The sequence below is a fragment of the Pelobates fuscus genome, chromosome 11 (assembly GCF_036172605.1).
Source record: "Pelobates fuscus isolate aPelFus1 chromosome 11, aPelFus1.pri, whole genome shotgun sequence".
NCBI lineage: Eukaryota > Metazoa > Chordata > Amphibia > Anura > Pelobatidae > Pelobates > Pelobates fuscus.
The window spans coordinates 254,313-277,109 of record NC_086327.1 but is presented as its reverse complement, the minus strand read 5'-3'; the positions used below and the strand labels follow the sequence as shown (position 1 = coordinate 277,109).

General features: G+C 45.7%; 1 protein-coding gene across 1 annotated transcript in view; it reads right to left on the bottom strand.

Annotated features, from left to right (window-relative positions):
• LOC134577640 (phospholipase A2 inhibitor and Ly6/PLAUR domain-containing protein-like) overlaps positions 1 to 22,797 on the bottom strand; it is an 85,105-nt gene that overhangs the window by 34,848 nt on the left and 27,460 nt on the right. The window contains exons 2-3 of the mRNA XM_063436500.1: positions 14,348 to 14,467; positions 13,982 to 14,131 (exon numbers count right to left, since the gene is read on the bottom strand). Of these exons, the coding sequence (XP_063292570.1) occupies positions 13,982 to 14,131; positions 14,348 to 14,467 (270 nt within the window). The remainder of the gene's footprint in view (positions 1 to 13,981; positions 14,132 to 14,347; positions 14,468 to 22,797) is intronic.

The window sequence follows — 22,797 nt, the reverse complement described above, 5'->3', positions numbered from 1 at the left end:
ATTATAGTGACTATTTCCCTGCTGGGAAGCTTTATCTATACTTCTATAGTGACCATTTTTCAGATTAAGCCTTAACTACCTCTTAAATGCCCCTTCTGAGTTAAATCATCTTGTGCCTTATATTGTTCTATAATTACTACTTCTTCTAAATTTATACTTAAGTACCATTATTAACATATCATAACCCTTGCAAAAAAAAAAAAAAATCCTTTTATGTCCATTAAATCTTAGTTGACTAATTTAGCTTTTTGAGAGCATACACGATTTAGTCCAGTCCTCTAGGTCTTTGGCTGAAGTGAATGATATCCATCTTTCTTCCCACCACACAATTATTTTAGATGGCTGTATCCATTTATATTTTATATTATTTTGCTTCAATGGTTCTAGGGCTTGGTGAAAGGTTTTTCTCCAGCGTCGAGTTTGAATTGAAAGGTCTTGAAATGTGGTAATGTCTTTAAATTTCTCAGAAAAATTTTCTTTATTCCTCAGCAGATTCAACACTTGTTGTTTGCATGAATATGAAAAAAAACATACAATAACATCTCTTGGATAATGAGACGGAACCTCATTAGGTTTCCTTAATCTGTGTGTTCTTTCTATTATGGGAGCATGAGCTTCACTCTGTAAGCCAGCTTCTTGAAAAAATAATAATAGTCCTTTAATTGGTCTTGAGTTATAAATTCCGATATATTTCTGAAGCGCACATTGCACCTCCTTGACCGATCTTCCAAGTCTCTAATCTTCGAGTTCATTTGCTGTAATTTATCTTCTGTTTGGGTGTTCTCTGTTTGTGATACCGGAGAAACTGACAGAAGCCAAGCACAGAGAGATGGACACAGGTTTCTTCAGGAAGGAAGAGATTCTTTATTCGATTCACCGAACGGGACTCAGAGGGACTAGTGTCACCAAAATACAACAAGTTCTGAGCCCCGGACAATAGTGTAGGCTCCTTATATAGGCATGTAACTCCACCCATAATCAGCTCCACCCACACATACTCTTACCCAATCAATCGAACAAGAACTAACTTCCTGTTTGACCACATGGCTTGCCCAGCACAATGGAGGAGGGGAATACTACATCCGGTATTCTCACACATGCTCCGTCCACTACTGATTGTATCTTTGCCACGTGCAACCAACCGACCGATACACCAGTATATGCACGTACACATGCCACGTGGTAATCTCTGCCTACTAAATTTATTTTTACCGAGATTCCAACACATTTGCAGGTTCTTTATTTGGTCTTCCATTATCGTAATTTTTTCTAATGCAGAGCTTAGTTTTGTATTCATTCTCTCCATCTCTATTTTAATTGTGTTCATACTGTTGGTGATCTGATTGGCTATTATTGCCACTTGCTCATCCAGTTTAGTCACCAAAAAATCTTGAGAAACATAGAAAAAAAAGAAAAAAAAAATACTAGTTCACTGACACATATGCCCAAACGGGTACTGTGCCAGGAAAAAGTTGTACAACCCTGTAGGAGTATGCTAAACAATTAAAAGAAAAATATTTATTAATGAAACTAAAATCACTTAGTCTCCTGCCAGGATAGATACAAAAGTAGGGTAGGTATCTGCCAATAGCAGAGCTGTAGGTAACTGTCAAAGGTAATCCAAATGAGAGAGGACTAGACAGGGGGTATAGGTCTAATATATGTATACTGCAAGCAAACAATTACTCCGTCTATATACACTATATAGTCTAAGGATAACCCAAAAGTCTCTGTCTGTTACTCCATACTGACAACTAAAAAGCTGTGGTTCACTAGGTATCGTCAGTGCTGGAGGAGGAGTTTCCGCCTACGTGGTGACGTCCGCCTGACTCATTGAGTATCGGTGGTATTGCTGGAGGAGGTTCAGCTGATACTTGCCGCCCCCTCCCCTCCCGCCCACGTGATTTGGCGATGACGTAGCCATCACGTGGGACGCATGGAGTGGATTGGCTGGCACAGGTCCCTGTCGCAAGATAGGCGGGCCTTTTGTTTCATCTAGACCAATGAAAGGCAAGTACCCGTTACGGGCAATCAGCTGTTGCCGGTATGTTTGATCACATACCGGCTATTTAAGGAGCGGGAGATGTAGCTAGTTTTTTTGTATTTGCCCCTGACGACAGCGTCTTGATACGCTGAAACGCTCGTCGGGCTTTTTCTTTATTTTATTTTATTTAATTTGATTCTTTTCACTATGCACTGGGGTTGTGGGTAGTAACACTTGGATACTTATCTTAGTCCCTCATTAGACCTAGTAGTAATAGTAGGCATTAGCATTATGCTATGCTGAGGTAACAGGGATCCCTCTTAGGCAGCTTTTTAGTTGTCAGTATGGAGTAACAGACAGAGAGACTTTTGGGTTATCCTTAGACTATATAGTGTATATAGACGGAGTAATTGTTTGCTTGCAGTATACATATATTAGACCTATACCCCCTGTCTAGTCCTCTCTCATTTGGATTACCTTTGACAGTTACCTACAGCTCTGCAATTGGCAGATACCTACCCTACTTTTGTATCTATCCTGGCAGGAGACTAAGTGATTTTAGTTTCATTAATAAATATTTTTCTTTTAATTGTTTAGCATACTCCTACAGGGTTGTACAACTTTTTCCTGGCACAGTACCCGTTTGGGCATATGTGCCAGTGAACTAGTATTTTTTTTCTTTTTTTCTGTGTTTACTAATTAAGGGTTACCCCCTGTTCATCAGTACAACCCGGTGACTTCCTTTTTTGGACTTTAGGTTTCCATTTGGAACCTGGAGTCTACCTATAGATTGAGAAACATAATTCTTCTGTTCTGCATTTTTTATGCTCATTGTCTGTGTGTTCTGGTCTTGGTATAGCATATCGCTGTCTTTAAAGCCCTGTTTTTCTCTATTAGGTGAAAAAACCCCAGATATTCTCGTTGGCTGGGAGTCCTCTTTTTTATCTCTGGTTTTTATTTGTTTCTTAGACGCCATTTTGGAGCTCTTTCGGAGCTCTTTCTGAGTTTGAAAATGAGAGTACTCCTTTAACCCCTTAAGGACCAAACTTTTGGAATAAAAGGGAATCATGACATGTCACACATGTCATGTGTCCTTAAGGGGTTAAATATGACTTCAGTATTAACCAATATCGTTATCGTTATCTTCTGAACTTCTGATCTTTTGTGAATAACTATTAAGCTTATTTAAACATTAATTATAGCGTCCGTTTTTTTTGGCCCCTTACATACAGGCGGACCCTCAGCTCCCAGCTATTAGCACAACGCTTAACAGACCTCTAAGTAAGACTAGCGTGCACTTATCTTTCTATCAAAGTTTTAGTCTCCTCTTTTTGATCTCAGTGGCGCTTATGATATCTTTTTAGCCCTCCAGTTTTCTGTTCGTCTCCGTGGGGTTTATACTGCCAGATCTCTCTGAGCCTTCAGCTTCGCTTCACACAACTTCGAGTCTCTCAGCGTCCGTCCTCGCCTCATCTCCCCTCACCAAGCCCGCGCCAGCTCCTCATAGTTCCGCCTCTCGATGTGCGCACGTGGCGTACTCACGCGATCACGTCATCACGTCCTCGAAAAATACAGTTTTTATACATGTACTATAACTTTAAAAATATGCATCACATTCACATAAAACATATTCAGAATCAGCACAATTTAAATATAAACATAACCAAAAATCACACAAATCCCTCCAGTGGATAAAAAGTTAGACGGAAGTCCTTTATGACCGACCACAAGCACATTTTCCTGCCCAAAACAGTTCCATAGATTTGGGCTGTGCACCCGGTCAATTTTATGCAAAATGACTATCTCCCATTCGAACGTGCGTTTGAATCTTCGAACGGGACTTAGTCTTTGCAGCTGAAAGTTCAGTGTAGGAGAAGGTAAGGGTCAGCGGTGTTCGGTGAAATGTGTAGCCTATTTCAGTTCCATGAATTTGGCTACACATACCGCTGACCTCGTTCGAATGAACAAAGATGGCCGCCGCCACGGGTTGGTTTGCATGAACTGCGGCCACCCAGCGTTTGGCAATTTACCTACAGCAGGCTCCCAGCCTGGGAGGTAAATTGCCTGCACACTTCTACTTCTGGGTGGTCCACCTGTGTGGTACTTGGTTCAGTAAGCTCCATTTACTGAATCAAGTGGAAGAAAGGCAGGAACAAGTTATTTTACAGGTCAGGGGACATAGTCTTAAAGGGGCATTGTTCACCAAAGTCACAATATGTCCCCAGACAGTTCTTAAAGGGCCATACACACCCAATAAAAGTCCATACGTTTTCAGGGGCACAATCTCCTAGGGGCCATAGTCATGAGGAAGGAGGATGGCAAATAGACTTCTCCACAACCCAGGGAAGCAGGGCAATTTGTCATTTAAAGGGCCAGTAACAAATGGCAGTTTGTAACACATCGGTTGGCAGAGGCACCCGGTCGGGGTGCCAGGCGGTCCATCACATTTGGAGGCAGAGGTGGGATGGCTTCCTAGTGTGAGAAGAAGCATCCTGGAGACACTGGTATCGTAGGGATTAGTTGAGGGCAACGCTAGTACCCGTACAGTGTCCCTAACTGCAGCAGGATGGAGCAAGCTAGCTCTCAGGCAGTGTCCCCATATGAGGATGAGGAGTTCCGGTATGTAATGCAGCAACGACTGACCCTGTTTAGTTCTGATGTGCCAGAGATTATCAGGGTGCATTTAAAATCCACGTGGTCACTGTCATACAAGACAGGAGGGAACACAGATAATGAATGACCGTACTGAGGACAGGGATTAAAGGAAAGGGGACAACTGGTCCCCCTTCGTAACCCCAGCTGGAAGTACCGGGAGGGAGGACAGTCGGTCCTACTCCCGGGTGCAGTGTACCTTGCAGGGAGAGGAGGCAACTGGTCTCTCTCCCCAGCGGCAGTGATTGGTCACTGTAGGGCGCAGGCGACCAATCAGAGAAGGAGCTCCTTCCAAACAGGGTTTCGTGCCCTTTTGTCTGATTGAAAACCCTCTCCTCCCCAAGTGCTGATTGATGCAACCTGTGGCGGATCGCTGGCGCTCCGACCGAGTACTTCCGTCAATCGATGATCCTAGTGCTTGTCAAGGACTCCAAGCACTCCACCAGACATCATAAGCACTGCAGACCCCACTTCCAGCGATGCAGCTGCGCCGGGGTCTTGCCGTCCTCCAACCACCCTGGACCCAAGGCCAGGATCCAGCTTCCAGTGGGTAGACCTCTCCTATTCCAGAGAGCGTAGCAGAAACAAGCTCTTACAAGAGCTTTTACTCAGGGGAGTATTGTGATTATAGCAATCCCCAAGAGTGTACACAGGTACACAAAGAACACAAACCAATAAGAACACTGTAGTAATGACCGACACTCCCACAAACAGCAAACAATCCCTCCCCTCTGCTTGTGATATAATTAAAACAGCTAATACAATAACCTAATTATCCACAGGCAGAAAAACACAAATTTTCCCCAAAGTCCAGAAAACACCCCAAAACACAACATATCCCCATAAATACTGTGGAAGTCTCTTTTGACCGACCGTACGCATGATTTCATGCCTTAAACAGTTCCAGAGAATTTGGCTCTGCGGTCACTCTATTTCCAATGTTAATTTCTGTTCAAATAGATGAACAGCAACCGTTTGTGCAAACCATCAATGTTAAAGTGCCGTTCGAATTGTCGAACGGCATTCAACTCCAGTCGAATTAGTTGAAGTCTGGAGAAGGAATAGTTCAGCGGTGTTCGTGCCATCGCATGTCCGATTTGAGTTCCATGAACTCGATGACCAAACACCGCTGAACACGTTCGACTGAATTAAAATAGCCGCCGCCACATGTTCGTTTGTCGAATGGTGGCCACTTCGACTACTTCGGCTGTATCCGAAATGCCACCTCAAAGTTGTAGAACTGCTCCAATATAATTTGAAGGGACAGAAAGAGTATTTTAAAATCCAATAAGCCCAAATAGAGCTTTTTAACCCCTTAAGGACACGTGACATGTGTGACATGTCATAATTCCATTTTATTCCAGAAGTTTGGTCCTTAAGGGGTTAAAGGGCAATACATCCTAGGGGCCATAGTTACAGGGCAAGAGGCTGGCAAGCAGGCCTCTCCAAGTACAAGTGGCGAGGTTACTTTCACCACACAACTGAGTTTCACGCCATTTCTTCAGATTAGGCGGCAAAACTCCTCTCCTCCCCGAGCGCTGATTGGTGTTTCACGCCATTTTAGCTTATTGGTTGTTCCGTGGCTTAGGCGCAGAGTTTGAATGCACTGGACTAACCAAGCAACTCCCTGGAGCTAATTTCGGGGATGTACAGAGCCTCAAGACCCAGACTTTAGATGATGATTTATCAGGCTCTGTACATCCACTATTTGCAGGGATCCCAGAGGAGACTCAGGGCTATCCAGTGATATGTGTCTGATATGTGTGACCCCTTCCCTTCCCGGGACGTGGAGCCCCTAAGTGTCCCCCTGTACATACTATGTTTTAATGTGTGTAACTATTGTCCAGTTGGTATCTCCCAGAGCTGGTTAACTGCTGTAAGCCATCCCACACCAGCCTGGGACTGAGAAATTTGTACTGAATGAATGGAGACCCGCTGTGGAGGTCTGTGCATAAAAGCCTGTTTTCAATAAATATTGTCAGAGTTGTACCTCCAGAACTGTGACTCATTCAGTTACTGGGGATAAATGGATCTGTTTGTATTTTAAATGGTTCCTGATCAGCTGAAGGAAGGGAATTAGTGGAGGTAACCGGTTGGGTTACCAGGTGGTCCGCTACAACTGGTGGCAAGCAGCGGGATCGCACTTCCCAACCGAATGGAGCCAGTGTTCATAAACCGAATAAGCCTATGGACTACACATCTCTAAAGAGGCTAACATTACAAGAGTTGGTAGTGGCCCATGGGCAATCAGCTAGCAATAACACCAAATGCACTGGGTATTCCCTGCGTGGTCGCTGTTTGGCATACGAACATGTGGCGGCGGCCTTCTTTCCATATGAACACACCAGCTGTGTTTGGTCGTCGAGTGTCTGGAACCCAAATCGGACACTCGAAAGCACGAACACCGCAGAGACCTCCATATTCCCACCCGTTCGTGTAAAATAAAGAGAACAGAACGACGTTTGGTGAAAAGAATCATACGAACGAGGGGAATCATACGAACCCAGACAAAACCCATTCTGTAGACCTTTTTGTGCTTTTCAGCCGCACGAATGGAGACCGACCGCAAGGCCAAAACACATGGAACTATCTTCGGCTTACACCTCGTGTGTGGTCGGTGAAATTGAGACCTCCATTATACTTTCAAACCCCTGAACCGATCTGGGTGATTTTTCAGTATGTTGCCCCCCCAGATCGGGGCTATCAGGGAATATGTAAATTATGGGTGTATGGTACTGTTTTGGGGTACATCTGAGAATTGGGGGAAAATGTGTTCTAAAACTTCTATAAAATTAAGTTATCTCTCATGTTGAGGGGAGGGAATATGTGTACAGTATCCAGCCCTGGATTGGCTGATGCCTTATTCTTTGTGGGTATCTACCAACCATGGGAGAAATGTATGAAAGCTGAGTGTGTGATTAAAAGTTCAGTTCTGCTCCTGAAACTGAGTGTCGTCCAGTTATTGGGAAAAGGTGATGGGAGATTCGCGGATTTATTTATTTACTACTTATGCTGTTCTTACTGTGATATCCTGCTTGTTCCTGAGTAACTATTGGAATACCAGCGGAGAAAAGTCTATGTTAAACTAGCGCTCCGCTACAACGACTTCATGCAGGACTTCGAATGACAGTGTCTCCTGCAAGAAGTCGCTCCCAATGACTGGATCACAATATTGGCCAGGAAACTAACAGGGAAGGTGACGGAAGCCTACCGGGACATACCCGAAGAGCAACTCTGGGAGTACCTGAGAGAGTTCTGCTGGCCAGGTATGCCATCACTCTAAAGGCATACTGCCGGAAATTTAGATGGACCAAAGGGGAAAAAGACTCCCATGTGGAGTGGGCTTGCCGCATCACCAGAGCTACCCAAACCACCCCTACGCCAGGCAGCCCCAACTTACCCACTCCCACGAAACCCTGGGCCAAACCTGAGGGGGCCACCGCAGGCGGGCTCCGGGTGCCATCACTGCCACCAACCCAAGCACTTCAAGAGAGACTGCCCCCAGCTCAGAAGCTGACCTCAGTTTGTCCGCCCAGTGGCCACCCAGGCTTCACGTGCCGCAGTCCACTGCTCTCAAGCTTCCCCCTCATACTCAATGATCCCCAGTGAAGACGCTTGACCCGTCCTGCATGAAGCTGCCCCCTCCAAGCTGCCAACGACAACAGGGCTCATCACAGGCAGCCAGTCCGGCTGAACGGGCACACCGTTCAAGGGCTTTGGGACTCCGGGGCCACCCTGACTCTGGCAAAAAAAAACGGCTCGTCGCAGAGGCTGAGAAGAACGGTGGAAAAGTCGCTGTCCGGGGAACAGGTGGGAAAGTTTAATGACACAGTCCCAGATACAATCATACAATCCCTCCCTTATGTCTGACAGATAATTGAGACAGATACTATACTAAATCAATTATCTCTAGCTGAAAAAGAACACAATTTACAGGCTACCCAAAAGTGCCCCAAAAGCTCACATAATCCCCACACAATTTATATCCCCTGATAGCCATGTTCTGCGGGAGCAACATATTTAAAAATCACCCAGATCGGTTCAGGGGTTTAAGAGTTTTATGGAAGTCTTGATTCTGACTGACCGCACACGAGGCTCCTGCCCAAAATAGTTTCAGAAATTCAGGCTGTGTGTTCGGTCTCTTTCGGGAACTCCAAACACAGGTTGGGTAGGTTTTAAGTGTTCGGTTAGTTCGTATACAGAATGATTCAAGGCAGTGCAATTAAAAATAAACAGAAAAAGTTTACAGGGTGCAATCCTTGGAGAAGGCATCAGTCAAGTCCACCTATGTGCAACTCCAGATCCTGGAGGAGACCTACCCTGTGATGGCCAGGCAGCAGGCTCGCACCACCTGGCACAGCTCACACTCTGAGGCTCAGGTAGGCACACATACCCCTTCCACTACCGCAACTCCCCGCAGCCACCCCAGTAGGTAGGCTCCCCGTGCCCGCCCCATAGACTCTTTCCCCATAGGTGCTCCCCAGGAAGACTCCCCGTGCAAGCTCCTCGACCACGGTGCCCAGTGGTCTTTCCCTTGCCCCAGTCCCCTTGCCCAGGGATACCCCCGCTAAATTTGTGAGGGAGATAGCCTCTGACCCTACCCTCCTGGCATATAGGTATAGGACCACCACTGGCCAGGTGTGGGAAGGGGGCTTGCTGTTCCACATAGAAGAAAAAGGAAAGTCAGGGACAGCTCCTACTACCACCAAGCAGTTGGTGGCACCCAGGAAATATCAGCATGAGCTGCTGAAGATAGCTCACATTATCCCCCTGGCAGGGCATTTGGGAAGGGGCCGTACTGAGCAGTGACTCACCCAAAGATTTTTTGGGCCGGGCATCTGGAAGGATCTGAGGCAGTAATGCGAGACTTGTGATTTCTGCCAGTGAGTGGGAAAGCAGGGCAATCGGCACAAGGCCAAGCTCCAGCATTTCCCCATCATTGAAGACCCCTTCGGCAGAGTAGCTGTCAATATCATAGGTCCCCTGGCTAAGTCTAGGCCCTCTGGGAAGAAGTTCATTCTGTCCATTGTGAACTACGCGACTCGGTACCCCAAGAAAGTCGCCCTGAACAACATTCAGGCTGAGACTGTGGCCGAAGCCCTGATGCTCTCCCAGATGGGTTTTCACCAGGAAATCATCTCGGACCAGGGCACCCAGTTTACTGCCGAGATGACCCACCAGCTATGGAAGTTATGCGGCATTAAACCCATCTTAAGCTTCCCATATCACCCCCAAACTAACGGTGTGTGCGAGCACTTCAATGGCACTTTGAAGCAAATGCTCCGTACCGTCGTAGAGACTTGAAAAGACTGGGAGAGATTCCTGATACATCTCCTCTTCGCATAGTAGGAGGTACCCCAGGAATCCACAGTATTTTCCCCGTTTGAACTAATGTTTGGGTGGAGGGTTAGAGGGCCCCTAGACCTTGTCCGGGAACATTGGGAGGGCACTGGGGAACAGGAAGGGACCCTCATCATCCCATATGTGCTGGAATTTAGGGACTGGCTAGAGGAACTCACTCACCTGGTGCCTGGGAACCTCCAGGCGGCTCTGAGGCACCAGCGCACGTGGTATGATCGGAGAGACAGGAGCCGTAGCATTCAAGTCGGTCAGAAGGTTTTGGTTCTGAAACCCATCCGGCATGATAGGCTACAGACTGCCTGGCAGGGCCCATACCGGGTAGTAGAATGAAAGTGTGACACTACATATATGAGCGGCCCGTGCCCGGGTTCCGGAGTCCGACGCCTGTTTCATGTGAACATGCTTAAGCCCTGCAACGAGCAGACAGAGGATGTAGCAGATATATGCGCTCCAGCCTAGGAAGATTTTGATAATCTTCCCCTGCCTAACCTCCTGGAGGATGGAACTCTGGCCGTGTCCATAGACGAGGTCCACCAAGGGGACCACCTAACTGAGGAAGAATGCAGACAGGCACAGCAGATGCTGTCTGCGAGGAGGGAGACATTCTCCAACCTGCCTGGGTATACCACACTGGCCACACACCGGATGGAGACCCCCGGCCAAACCCCACTACAGAAACCAAATGCAGGGTACCAGAGGAGGTACGGGAAGGTATGAGCTGGGAGATCCAAGAGATGCTCTGGCTGGGGGTCATCAAGCCGTCCAAAATTCCTTGGGCTTCCCCGGCGGTCCTGGTCCCGAAACGGGACCTAGCCACGCGGTTCTGTGTATATTACCGGAGGCTCAATGACAAAACGGTATCCGATGCCTACCCCATGCCCTATATAGATGAGCTGCTGGAAAGGATGGCTAGGGGCCGGTACCTCACCACGATAGATCTGTGCAAGGGATACTGGCAGATCCCCCTAGTGGTCAATGCTGTTCCCAAGTCGGCCTTCGTCACCCCATTTGGTCTGTACCAGTTTAAGGTAATGCCACTTGGGATGAAGAATACCCCAGCCACTTTCCAAAGGATGGTGGATTGGCTGTTGGAGGGTTTCCAGGACTATGCCTGTGCATATCTGGATGACATCGCCATATACAGCGACACTTGGGAAGAGCATCTGTAACATGTAAGAGCTGTACTAGACAGGATTAGGGAGGCTGGATTAACCCTAAAACCGAGCAAGTGCCACCTAGGGTTGGCAGGACTGTACACCTGGGACACCTGGTGGGGTGTGGGAAGCAAATGCCCTGTAGCAGAAGCTACAGCCCTACCTCTATGGATAGCAATTCATCCTGCTCACGGATCACAACCCGTTAGTGTGGCTTAACCGGGTCATGGGAGACAATGCCCAGCTGCTACGGTGGAGCCTGGCCCTGTAGCCCTATGACTTCACTATCCATTACAGACCTGATAAGCAAAATGTGAATGCCGATGGGTTGTCCAGACAGACTGCCCAAAGAGTGCTCCCCCCTGGGTCTGCCTCAGTGGAGGTGGCCGACGGGGAGAGGCGAGAGCCCCAGCGGGGACCCTGAGGCTGTGAGTCAGCTTCACAGCCACAGAGTCCCCACTGGCTGCCTGGAAGACCATGTCGACCAATGGGAGAAAGCGCTCCCCTTCAAACTGGGTTTGCACCATTCTCCTGATTGGTCGACACGAGGGAGCACAGGGCGCAGCGGACCAATCAGAGAAGGAGCGCCTTCCAAAAGGGGTTTTGCGCCCTTTCGTCTGATTGGGCGGCGAAAACCCTCTCTTCCCCAAGCACCGATTGATGCAACAGAGTTTCGCACCCTGTCTTCGCAATGGGCGGCAGTACTCCTCTCCTCCCCTAGAACTGATTAGCGCGATTTGGTCCATGCCCTTTCTGCTGATTGGTTGTTGCTTGGCTTAGGCACAAAGTTTGAATTCACCAGAGTAAACAAAGCAACTAATTTCGTGGATGTACAGAACCTCGAGCCCTAGACTTTAGACGATAATTTATTGGGCTCTGTAGAACCGATAGCCCCGCTATTTGCAGGGATCCCAGAGGGGATGTGGGGCTACCCAGTGATTTGTGTCTGATATGTGTGACCCCTTCCTGGGGTGCGGAGTCCCTAAGTGTCCCCCTGTACATACTATGTTTTTATGTCTGTATCTATTGTCCAGTTGGTATCTCCCAGAGTGGGGGATGGCTAACTGCTGTAAGCCATCCCCCACCAGCCTGGGACTGAGAAATATGTACTGAATGAGTGGAAACCCTCTGTGGGGGTCTGTGCATAAAAGTATTTTCAATAAGATTGTCAGGGTTGTACCTCCAGAACTGTGTGTTGTCCAGTTACTGGGGGAAAATTGGTCTCTTTGTATTTTAAATGGTTCCTGATCGTCTGAAGGAATGGAATTAACAGAGGTAACCGGTCGGGTTAACAGGTGGTCCACTACAATTGGTGCAGAGTATGTTGAATGTATTGCTCGTCTGTGCCACTCCCCCTTCCCCTTTTTCCTGTCCCATTGTTTCCTGAGCAGGGCATTGTCCCAGGGACACTGCCAGACCAGTTTGAACTAGCTGCCCTGTCACTCCTTAATCTCCCATAAACCCTTGCTATTGTCTGACACCCCCCCCCCCCCTTCCTTGTACTATAGTAGTTTATGCACCATTGTATGTAAATAAGGCTGTTGGGGGCTTGAAATGTGTGTGCTATGTCTAGTAAAGTCAGTTGCTGTGTTAGCCTTCACTATGTGTTTGGCAATAGGTATATAATCTGCTAATAGAACGGGTGTCCAGGGCTATATACACATTAGCCTGGTCCAGGGTGGAAAAGGCCTTTAGTGATCCCAGACAAGCCTCAGCGACTGGATATGAAGTGCTTCAAGGTCCCTGATAACCAAGAGGCAGCAGGTTTGCGGAGGTACTCGGTTGGATTACTGGAGCTCCATTACACCAACCGTACACAGAGAATACAGTATTGGGGGATACCAGCAAAACCCAAAGAATATAGGATTGGGGGATACCAGCAATACTCAGAGAATATAGTTTGGGGGAATACCAGTGGTACTCAATGAATACAGTATTGGGGAATGTAACGGAACCCCCAGGCATAAAGAGGGGTTCAAAACCGTTTAGTAGATCTTCCCTTCCAGAGACACAGGCACAGCTACTGTAGACACCAATACACCGAACCGGAGAAGCATATGAATGCTCTCAAACAAATACGAATGCTGTAAACAGCCGAATAGGAAAAACCATACGAATAGGTTTACACTCCTAGCAGTCAAACTGGAACAGCATACAATAAATCCCCCCAAGAACGAGACAAGGCTCCGTTTGAGGGTCAAGCAGGAACAGACAGAGCTGTGGGTTTATTGTTCTTATATACACATTCTTACACATTAGTACCACCCACAGGGTTTTGGAAAACAACCAATAAACACGTACAATACACTCAGACACTCCCACACAAAATCCTCCCCTCTGCCTGTGATACAATTACCTTACACAATGGGTAATGTAATTATCACAGGCAGAGAAATACAGTTTTTCCACATTATTCATAACTTTAAAAGTATGCATCACATTCACATAAAACTTAAATTTTCAGAATCAGCATACTCCAAATACAAACATGTCAAAATCATTCAGTTCATTGAGTAAATTCAAGAATCTACCGAACGCCAGGGCAGAAATACATGAATAGAACTTTTTCATAGGAAAATAAAGTATTTAAACGCCGGTCCATAGTCAAAAGGCAGCAGACAGGCAACCAGGCTCCTCCAATGCACAGTGGTTTGGTCTCGTCACAGGGACTACCAGTGGTACTCAATGAATACAGTATTTAGGGGATACCAACCGTACACAGAGAATACTGTATTAAAGTGTGGATAAGTAATTTGCATTAATTGGTTTGGACTATAGAAAAGCACATAGACATAGATATCGACATCAGTATCACACAGGAGATACGCACACGTGGGTATAGAAGGGGTACAGTTGTCAGAGAAACAGCAGGAAGATGTCCTCTTTATTCTGCCGTCGGGCATACTGACGCTCCCATAACTGTCGCACGCAGCACGAGCTGAACAATGTCTGGTGAATATTTTACCTATTTCCATTCCACCTAAAAACAAAATATACATTTCATTTTATTTACAGAAATATTCTGTTCACCATTCCAAAGTCACTAACAGTAGCATTATTGAATTGAGTAATGCTATTTATCTGCTGTGAAAATCTGAGAATATTTACAAATCACATTAGGGACATTGCCAATTCTATTATAGATAAATAAACATAAATCATTGCTAACAGTAAAGCTCCACATGTTTGCACATACCCACAATGGTTAAGGTGTAACTGGAAATGCAGGCATCGAAGGTTGCTGGACAGACCATGGATTTCCCTGAGCATTGCATCTTGTTCGTACTCACACATTGTATGCAAGAAAGACAATGTCCTGCAACGCCAGAAGCAAAGTTTTATATTAGGAGTCAGAAAGGAAGGAAGGAGATGAAAGGGGTTGTGGGTGATAGGAATGAAGGAAATGGAAGGGGCTGGGGCTGATATGAGTGAAGGAGATAGAATGGGCTGGGGGTGATATGAGTGAAGGAGATAGAATGGACTGGGGGTGATATGAGTGAAGGAGATGGAATGGGCTGGGGAGTGATATGAGTGAAGGAGATGGAATGGGCTGGGAGTGATATGAGTGAAGGAGATGGAATGGGCTGGGGGTGATATGAGTGAAGGAGATGGAATGGGCTGGGGGTAATATGAGTGAAGGAGATGGAATGGGCTGGGGTGATATGAGTGAAGGAGATGGAATGCACTGGGGGTGATATGAGTGAAGGAGATGGAATGGGCTGGGGAGTGATATGAGTGAAGGAGATAGAATGGGCTGGGGATTGATATGAGTGAAGGAGATGGAATGGGCTGGGGATTGATATGAGTGAAGGAGATGGAATGGGCTGGGGATTGATATGAGTGAAGGAGATGGAATGGGCTGGGGGTGATATGAGTGAAGGAGATGGAATGGGCTGGGGAGTGATATGAGTGAAGGAGATGGAATGGGCTGGGCAGTGATATGAGTGAAGGAGATGGAATGGGCTGGAGGTGATATGAGTGAAGGAGATGGAATGGGCTGGGGGTGATATGAGCGAAGGAGATGGAATGGGCTGGGGGTGATATGAGTGAAGGAGATGGAATGGGCTGGGGAGTGATATGAGTGAAGGAGATGGAATGGGCTGGAGGTGATATGAGTGAAGGAGATGGAATGGGCTGGGGGTGATAGGAATGAAGGAGATGGAATGGGCTGGGGGTTATATGAGTGAAGGAGATAGAATGGGCTGGGCAGTGATATGAGTGAAGGAGATGGAATGGGCTGGTGGTGATATGAGTGAAGGAGATGGAATGGGCTGGAGGTGATATGAGTGAACAAGATGGAATGGGCTGGTGGTGATATGAGTGAAGGAGATGGAATGGGCTGGGGGTTATATGAGTGAAGGAGATAGAATGGGCTGGGCAGTGATATGAGTGAAGGAGATGGAATGGGCTGGTGGTGATATGAGTGAAGGAGATGGAATGGGCTGGGGTGATATGAGTGAAGGAGATGGAATGGGCTGGGGGTGATATGAGTGAAGGAGATGGAATGGGCTGGGGGTGATATGAGTGAAGGAGATGGAATGGGCTGGGGATTGATATGAGTGAAGGAGATGGAATGGGCTGGGCAGTGATATGAGTGAAGGAGATGGAATGGGCTGGGCAGTGATATGAGTGAAGGAGATGGAATGGGCTGGGGTGAGATGAGTGAAGGAGATAGAATGGACTGGGGGTGACATGAGTGAAGGAGATGGAATGGGCTGGGGAGTGATATGAGTGAAGGAGATGGAATGGGCTGGGGATTGATATGAGTGAAGGAGATGGAATGGGCTAGGGATTGATATGAGTGAAGGAGATGGAATGGGCTGGTGGTGATATGAGTGAAGGAGATGGAATGGGCTGGGGTGATATGAGTGAAGGAGATGTAATGGGCTGGGGGTGATATGAGTTAAGGAGATGGAATAGGCTGGGGGTGATATGAGTGAAGGAGATGGAATGGGCTGGGGATTGATATGAGTGAAGGAGATGGAATGGGCTGGGCAGTGATATGAGTGAAGGAGATGGAATGGGCTGGGCAGTGATATGAGTGAAGGAGATGGAATGGGCTGGGGTGAGATGAGTGAAGGAGATAGAATGGACTGGGGGTGACATGAGTGAAGGAGATGGAATGGGCTGGGGAGTGATATGAGTGAAGGAGATGGAATGGGCTGGGGATTGATATGAGTGAAGGAGATGGAATGGGCTGGGGATTGATATGAGTGAAGGAGATGGAATGGGCTGGGAGTGATATGAGTGAAGGAGATGGAATGGGCTGGGCAGTGATATGAGTGAAGGAGATGGAATGGGCTGGAGGTGATATGAGTGAAGGAGATGGAATGGGCTGGGGGTGATATGAGTGAAGGAGATGGAATGGGCTGGGGGTGATATGAGTGAAGGAGATGGAATGGGCTGGGGAGTGATATGAGTGAAGGAGATGGAATGGGCTGGGGGTGATATGAGTGAAGGAGATGGAATGGGCTGGTGGTGATAGGAATGAAGAAGATGGAATGGAATGGTGGTGATAGGAATGAAGAAGATGGAATGGGCTGGGGGTTATATTGTGATGGGCAATTGTACGATATAATACACATTGCTAAATTGTAATTCTTAAACTGTAACATGTTTTCTTTAATTAATAACCTTTCACCTACATAATATGTTTAAGCCATTTTGTCTTAGCTTAATACAATAAGAAATAATGCATAAACAACTTCCAGACTATGCTACGTCAAACTAACTTCTAGTAAGTAAAGATTTAAGATAAGGATGTTTTCCTTTTATTTTCGTATATGAACTGCTGTAACCTTAAAATGAATTAACCTATACACTACCAGTAGTCATTAGAAATGTTATACTATATACACACATGATGACCAATGCTGGACAGACGCTCACTGACAGACTTTGAAGGTGACATATACTGAGAGATTACCTGTAATCAGGAGGGTATGTTATACTAATACTTTATATTTATTGCAAGCATGTATTCATTCTATATACTCTGCTTTATGATATATATTAATGGATTGTTACGTTTATAAATCTGTATTCATTTATATTCAATAAACTATTTTATAAAATCAGAAGGTTATTGTTTCCAAAATCCCAATTTTTTTTGTATTTTCAATTATTTATTATTTTAAATAGAGAAACTCTATACCGACTATATAATATTTTAGCTAAGATATCTGTATGGTTAGCCCTGCTAAATTCTATACAATTGGCACCCAACGTGGGGCTGGAAGCACTAACTTTACTTGTTTTTAAACAAAATGTATATCTTGGTATTAGCTTTTATGTAGAAGAAGACACAAATCTCTGTCATGGGACAATTATTCTTGAGATATCAAGAATTGAATTAACTATTTGTAGCTCAGGTACAGAGAGATCTTCATCATGGAGAAATGGTACTATGTGAACTTGTACAAGGCCCTAGGGGTCCAGGAGCCAGGTATGCTGTAATCAGCATTCAATTAACTGATGCTGAAAATGTGGATCTAGATCAACCAACATTTACAGAACTACCTAATACTTTACCAGATTTAAGTACACAGACCTTAATTCATATGACAAAAGAGACATATATACAACTATTTGGTAAACGCCCTAATATACCTAATACACCAGCAAGACATGGTCCGTTAGTCCCAGGACAGTGGGGTGTAGGTAGGGGATTACTATATTTTCCTGTACACAGCCATGAACTACCGGCACCTGTACAGTCTGCACGAGCAGAAAGAGAGAGGTTATTGCCAGAAATTGTTTTCATGAGAGACTTGATACGACAAGCATCAATAGCACCAATTGTTAGTAGTTGTAGCGGTTACCGATGGGTAGAGGGGTTTCCACCGCTAGATGGTGTCCTTCTCCCGATGGTGAGGGGTATTCTCAGCATTCAGCAGTCATCCAAGCAGTCGTCCAAGTTGAGAAGCTCTTAAAAGAGCTAGTGTTATAGCTGTATAGCAGTTTCCCCCAATAAGAGACAAGACTTTAGATTGAGGGTAAAGTAAGAACTGAATGCACTGAGGCTTTATTGTCTCTTTTATACAAGTTTTTCCACAAGGTTACCACCCATGTGGACCTTGTTGGGCACCAAAATGTCCCATTCATTACTGTAAATTCCTCCCCTCTGCTTGGGAAATAATTGAGTTAATTACTGTATCAACTCAATTATCTCCATGCGAAAAAATACACTTTTTACACACTTCTTGTAACATTAAAATTAAACATCCAATTCCCATAAATAACTTAAATATAAAATACTTATATTTTCTGAACGGGCATAATTATGGGAACAACATATCCAAAAATCATGCAAATCGGTTCAGTGGTTCTGGAGATAGATGGAAGTCACATTTGACCAACCGCACGCACATTTTCATGCCCAAAAGAGTTGCAGAGAATTAGGCTGTGTGGCCAGTCTATTTCCAATGTTACATTTAGTTCAAATAGACGAACAGGAACCATTCGTGCAAACCGTCAATGTTAAAGTGCCGTTCGAATTGTCGAACCGCATTCGACTCCAGTCGAAGTGTCGAAGTCTGGAGAAGGTAAAGTTCAGCGGTGTTCATGCTGTCGCGTATCCGATTTGAGTTCCATGAACTCCGCTGATCGCGTTCGACTGAATTAAAATTGCCACTGCCACGTCTTCATTTGTCCAATGGCGGCCACTTCGACTACTTTGGCACTTCGGCTGCATCTAAAGTGCCACTTCAAAAGTGCAGAACTGTACCAGTACAATTTAATGGGGCAAAAACAGTGCTCCAAAATACAATAGGTACAAATAGAGTTTTTATAGTATAAAAATTAGGGACAGAGGGGCACAGTAGTCCTATAGTTCATACAGTGGGGACAGGAATACAGGGTATTCCTATGTCTAATATTAAAATTACTATTGGCACAGTACCAACATCAGCTAAGGTAATAGCATTATGACTTAATGAAAAAACACATGCGTTAGATGGGGTTTACCAGACTAAAACTGCAGTTCAGAGACAGGGACAAGTAAATGCATTACTGCCCTCCGGACTGTCAATTACACAAGCAGAAGCTGAAAACTGGGATACTGCAATATCCACTATATACGAAAAGACTTATGGCAAAGTGACAATTTCCACACTGTCAGACACACTAGCAGAGTGAATTCAAAGTCAAGGATTATAGCAGCATATAATTTAGGTATGAGATTCACAAGCAGAAATCATTCCATGGTATGGGGTTGCTTGAAACCACTAGTAAAAGGTCAAGCATTAATAATTGACATAGAAAGAAGGTTGCATGGATTGACTGAGAATGACAAAAGTGACAGAATGCCTGAAATCCTAAGGAGCACATACACACTCTTAGGTAAGGATCTTACAGGAGAGGGGTATAAAAATAGAGACAAAACAGGAAACAAAGAGAGAAAAAATAACCCAGTATATACCCTGACAAAAGACAGGCAGAAGCAAAATAGGAAAAGTTCTACATATGTAAAAAGGGAATTTAGACCACTTGCATCTATAGATGGCATTAATAGAGATTATTCTCGTCACCTCATATAGGACATATCAAAGGGAAAAAGAACAGACTACAGATATAGATGGCACTGAACTTCCAAAAGAGAAGACCCAAGATATTCATTGTGACGGATCACCCTATCCCTGGACTGAGTTTGAGACATTGTTTTCTATTTAGTTTATTCCTAATATTATTCCCCTGCCAAACAAACTACCACATATCCGGACCACCTGTGTGTGGAGTGTGTCCCTCATTAACTTTTATCATCTTTGTAACACCTCGAAAACCACAGGCATTCTAAGCAGTTGGCTGGGTTGGCGGCGTTCAGTATACAAACACGTGGCAGCAGCCATCTTTAGCTGCGAATACATACAGCTGTTTGGTCGTTGAGTGCATGGAACTCTTGGAACATACAGCGGTGTTTCATCCACTCTACGGCGCGAACACCGCTGGGACTTCCATACCTTCCTACATTCATCTGGATTCATATGAAAAGAGTGGCGTTCGGTAAGAATAAGCTCCAGAACCAAATACATAGACTAAGCATCCCTACGAACTCTTCCATTCGGTATTTTGAGTATTTTATGTATTCCCGAAATAGACCGCACAGCCTGATTTCATGGAACTCTTTGGCAGGAGCCTCGTGTGCGGTCGGTCAAAAAGTGACTTCAATGGAAATCTTGAACCCCTGAACAGATCTGGGTGATATATGGATACGTTGATCTATCAGATCGGACCTTTCAGGGGATATAACTCTAGTGGGGTTTCCATAAGTTTTGGGGGTACTTTCAGGGTACTGTGTAAAAGTATATTTTTCCTGTGCTTGGAGATAATTGGATTATGTGAATAAAATACCTAGTTAAATTATCGCCCAAGCACAGATGAGGGATTAAATTGATTGTGTATGGGAGTGTCCTGGACCTGAGAGCCAATGCTATTGTATGATCATTTGTACTGTAGTCTACTCTCAGGTCCAGAGGGGAGTGCCCCTTGCATGGGGATTGACATGAAAGACCATGTGTGGCTCTATTAAACTCATTCATCTCACAGCATAGAGCCTCGTCTCAAGTTTGTGGGAGAAAGCTATAACAGCTCTCCCTCTCTTCCACTTGGAGTGCTTAATCACTAGCTCTTTTAAGAGGTGTTCCTGCTCTGCTCTACAGCATCCCTCCCACTAGGGGGAAAAGAACATCTCTGGCGACGGAACTCTTCTTCTCATCGGGGAGGCCGCCACATTCAGAAAATATAGCGGAGGATATAGTTTGAGACCAAGGGTTAAAGGTCCAGACAAATATGAAGGATCCCCAGGACAAGTCAGGGATAGGGACAGAACAGGACCAGCAGAGCTCCCGCTACTTACATGGCACATACCCGTACTTTATCAGTATTTTGCCTTTCCACAGACAGGGATTGTGCCTGACGACATCCCCAGATGGGTAAGAAGGCATAAAAACTTAAAACCCTGATGGGGGAAGACTCCAGCGATATCTGTGACCTGCTACAGCAGTCGCGGCCTGGGTCCAAAATGGCGCCTCCAACGGACTCACATTACTCCTCCTCCAAGGATGAAGTCCTCGATGTCCCCGATGACATCCCGAGATCGGTGAGCTCAATTCCATCACCACAGGGGGAAGATCTACAGGCCCCGGCTACTAAGGGGGATATCCAAGCCCTAATGAACAACATCCGCGCTTTCTTTAACGCAGACCTGGACATCATCAGGGAAGATATGTCTGCGGTCACAGCCAGAGTGAGAGGGGCCGAGGAGTCTGTCTCCTCCATAGCCCAACACCAAGGAGATCCGGCAGCTTCAGGCTGCACAAAAGGCCCCCCAACTTCAAATAGATACGCTGGAAGATACAAGATGATGCACAAACCTCAAAATTAGAGGTATTGCGGAGACAGTAGATAGCCAAGAACTACTGCACTTCCTAAGCTGCTTATTTGCCGCTCTCTTACCTCAGCGAGTGGCTAAGGGCATACAACTGGATGGCTGGATCTGACTAACCAAATCAGCTAACACCCTGGCTGGGGTCCCTCGGGACGTGTTGGTGCACTTCCACATGCTCCGGGACAGGATGGTGGTGCAACACGAGGTGAAGAACAAGACACCCTATCACTTTGAGGAGATGCAGCTTCACTTTATACAGGACTTATGCTGCTCCACTCTGACCTGGAGAAGATCCCTCCAGCGAGTCACGCAATCCTGGAATTTGGCGGGAATAGCCTATAAATGGGGCCCCTCACATACCCTGATAGCCACTAAGGACAGCCGCAACTACACTATCTCATCAGCAGCCGACACAGCAGCTTTTCTGCAGAAACTGGGTATAACCCAACCTGCAACCATTAGTTCTGAACAGACAGGCACCTGGGATGTTTCCAAGATAGTTCCATTCACCCTACGAGCTGGAGCTGACACCGGCTGACGCCTTGAGGGACTCTTGGTGGCAAGCTACGTGCAGACTGGGACTCAGCCTGCGCACACGCACTCTGCAACTCACTATGTTTTGTTTTAGTTTCCAGCTTAGTGTTATTTTATGAGTTAAGGTTACCCACTCAACCTCTTCAATGTCATGACGGTTTCAAAGAGCCTGCTCTGGACCTCCGCCCCCCATTGAGTGACTCACTAAAGTATTTTATTTACTCATGTAGCTAAGAATGGATACCTTCCATTTTGATCTCATTTAGACGACCCCCTTGATTAGATCATTGACATCGCCCCGACAACCAAACCACACACCGCGCTGTGACCTCCCACCTGCAGGTACCTAGCCCCCGATGATCTTATATTACTTATATTGCTATTATTATTTTTCTTTACTATTGTTGCCTGTTTTTAATACCTGCAGTACTTCTAGTAGTACCTTAACTATTAATGGTAGGGTGTGTGACTGCCTCTTGCTATAAATATCATAGATTACCTCATTTCCTGAGAGTCTCAGTCCCAATCCACGTTATGTGGCCAAACACTACCTAGTTTACCAATCGACTACCTTTTTAACGAATCTAGCAAGTACCCTGGCTTATACCTTTTGTTATTATATCTTTACCTAGACTCACATTTAGTTGCGTGTTTTCAGCATGTTCATTCCTTAAATCATTTTTTAAAAAGTGCTGTTTATTGTGACATGATACCTGTCGCTTTCATTC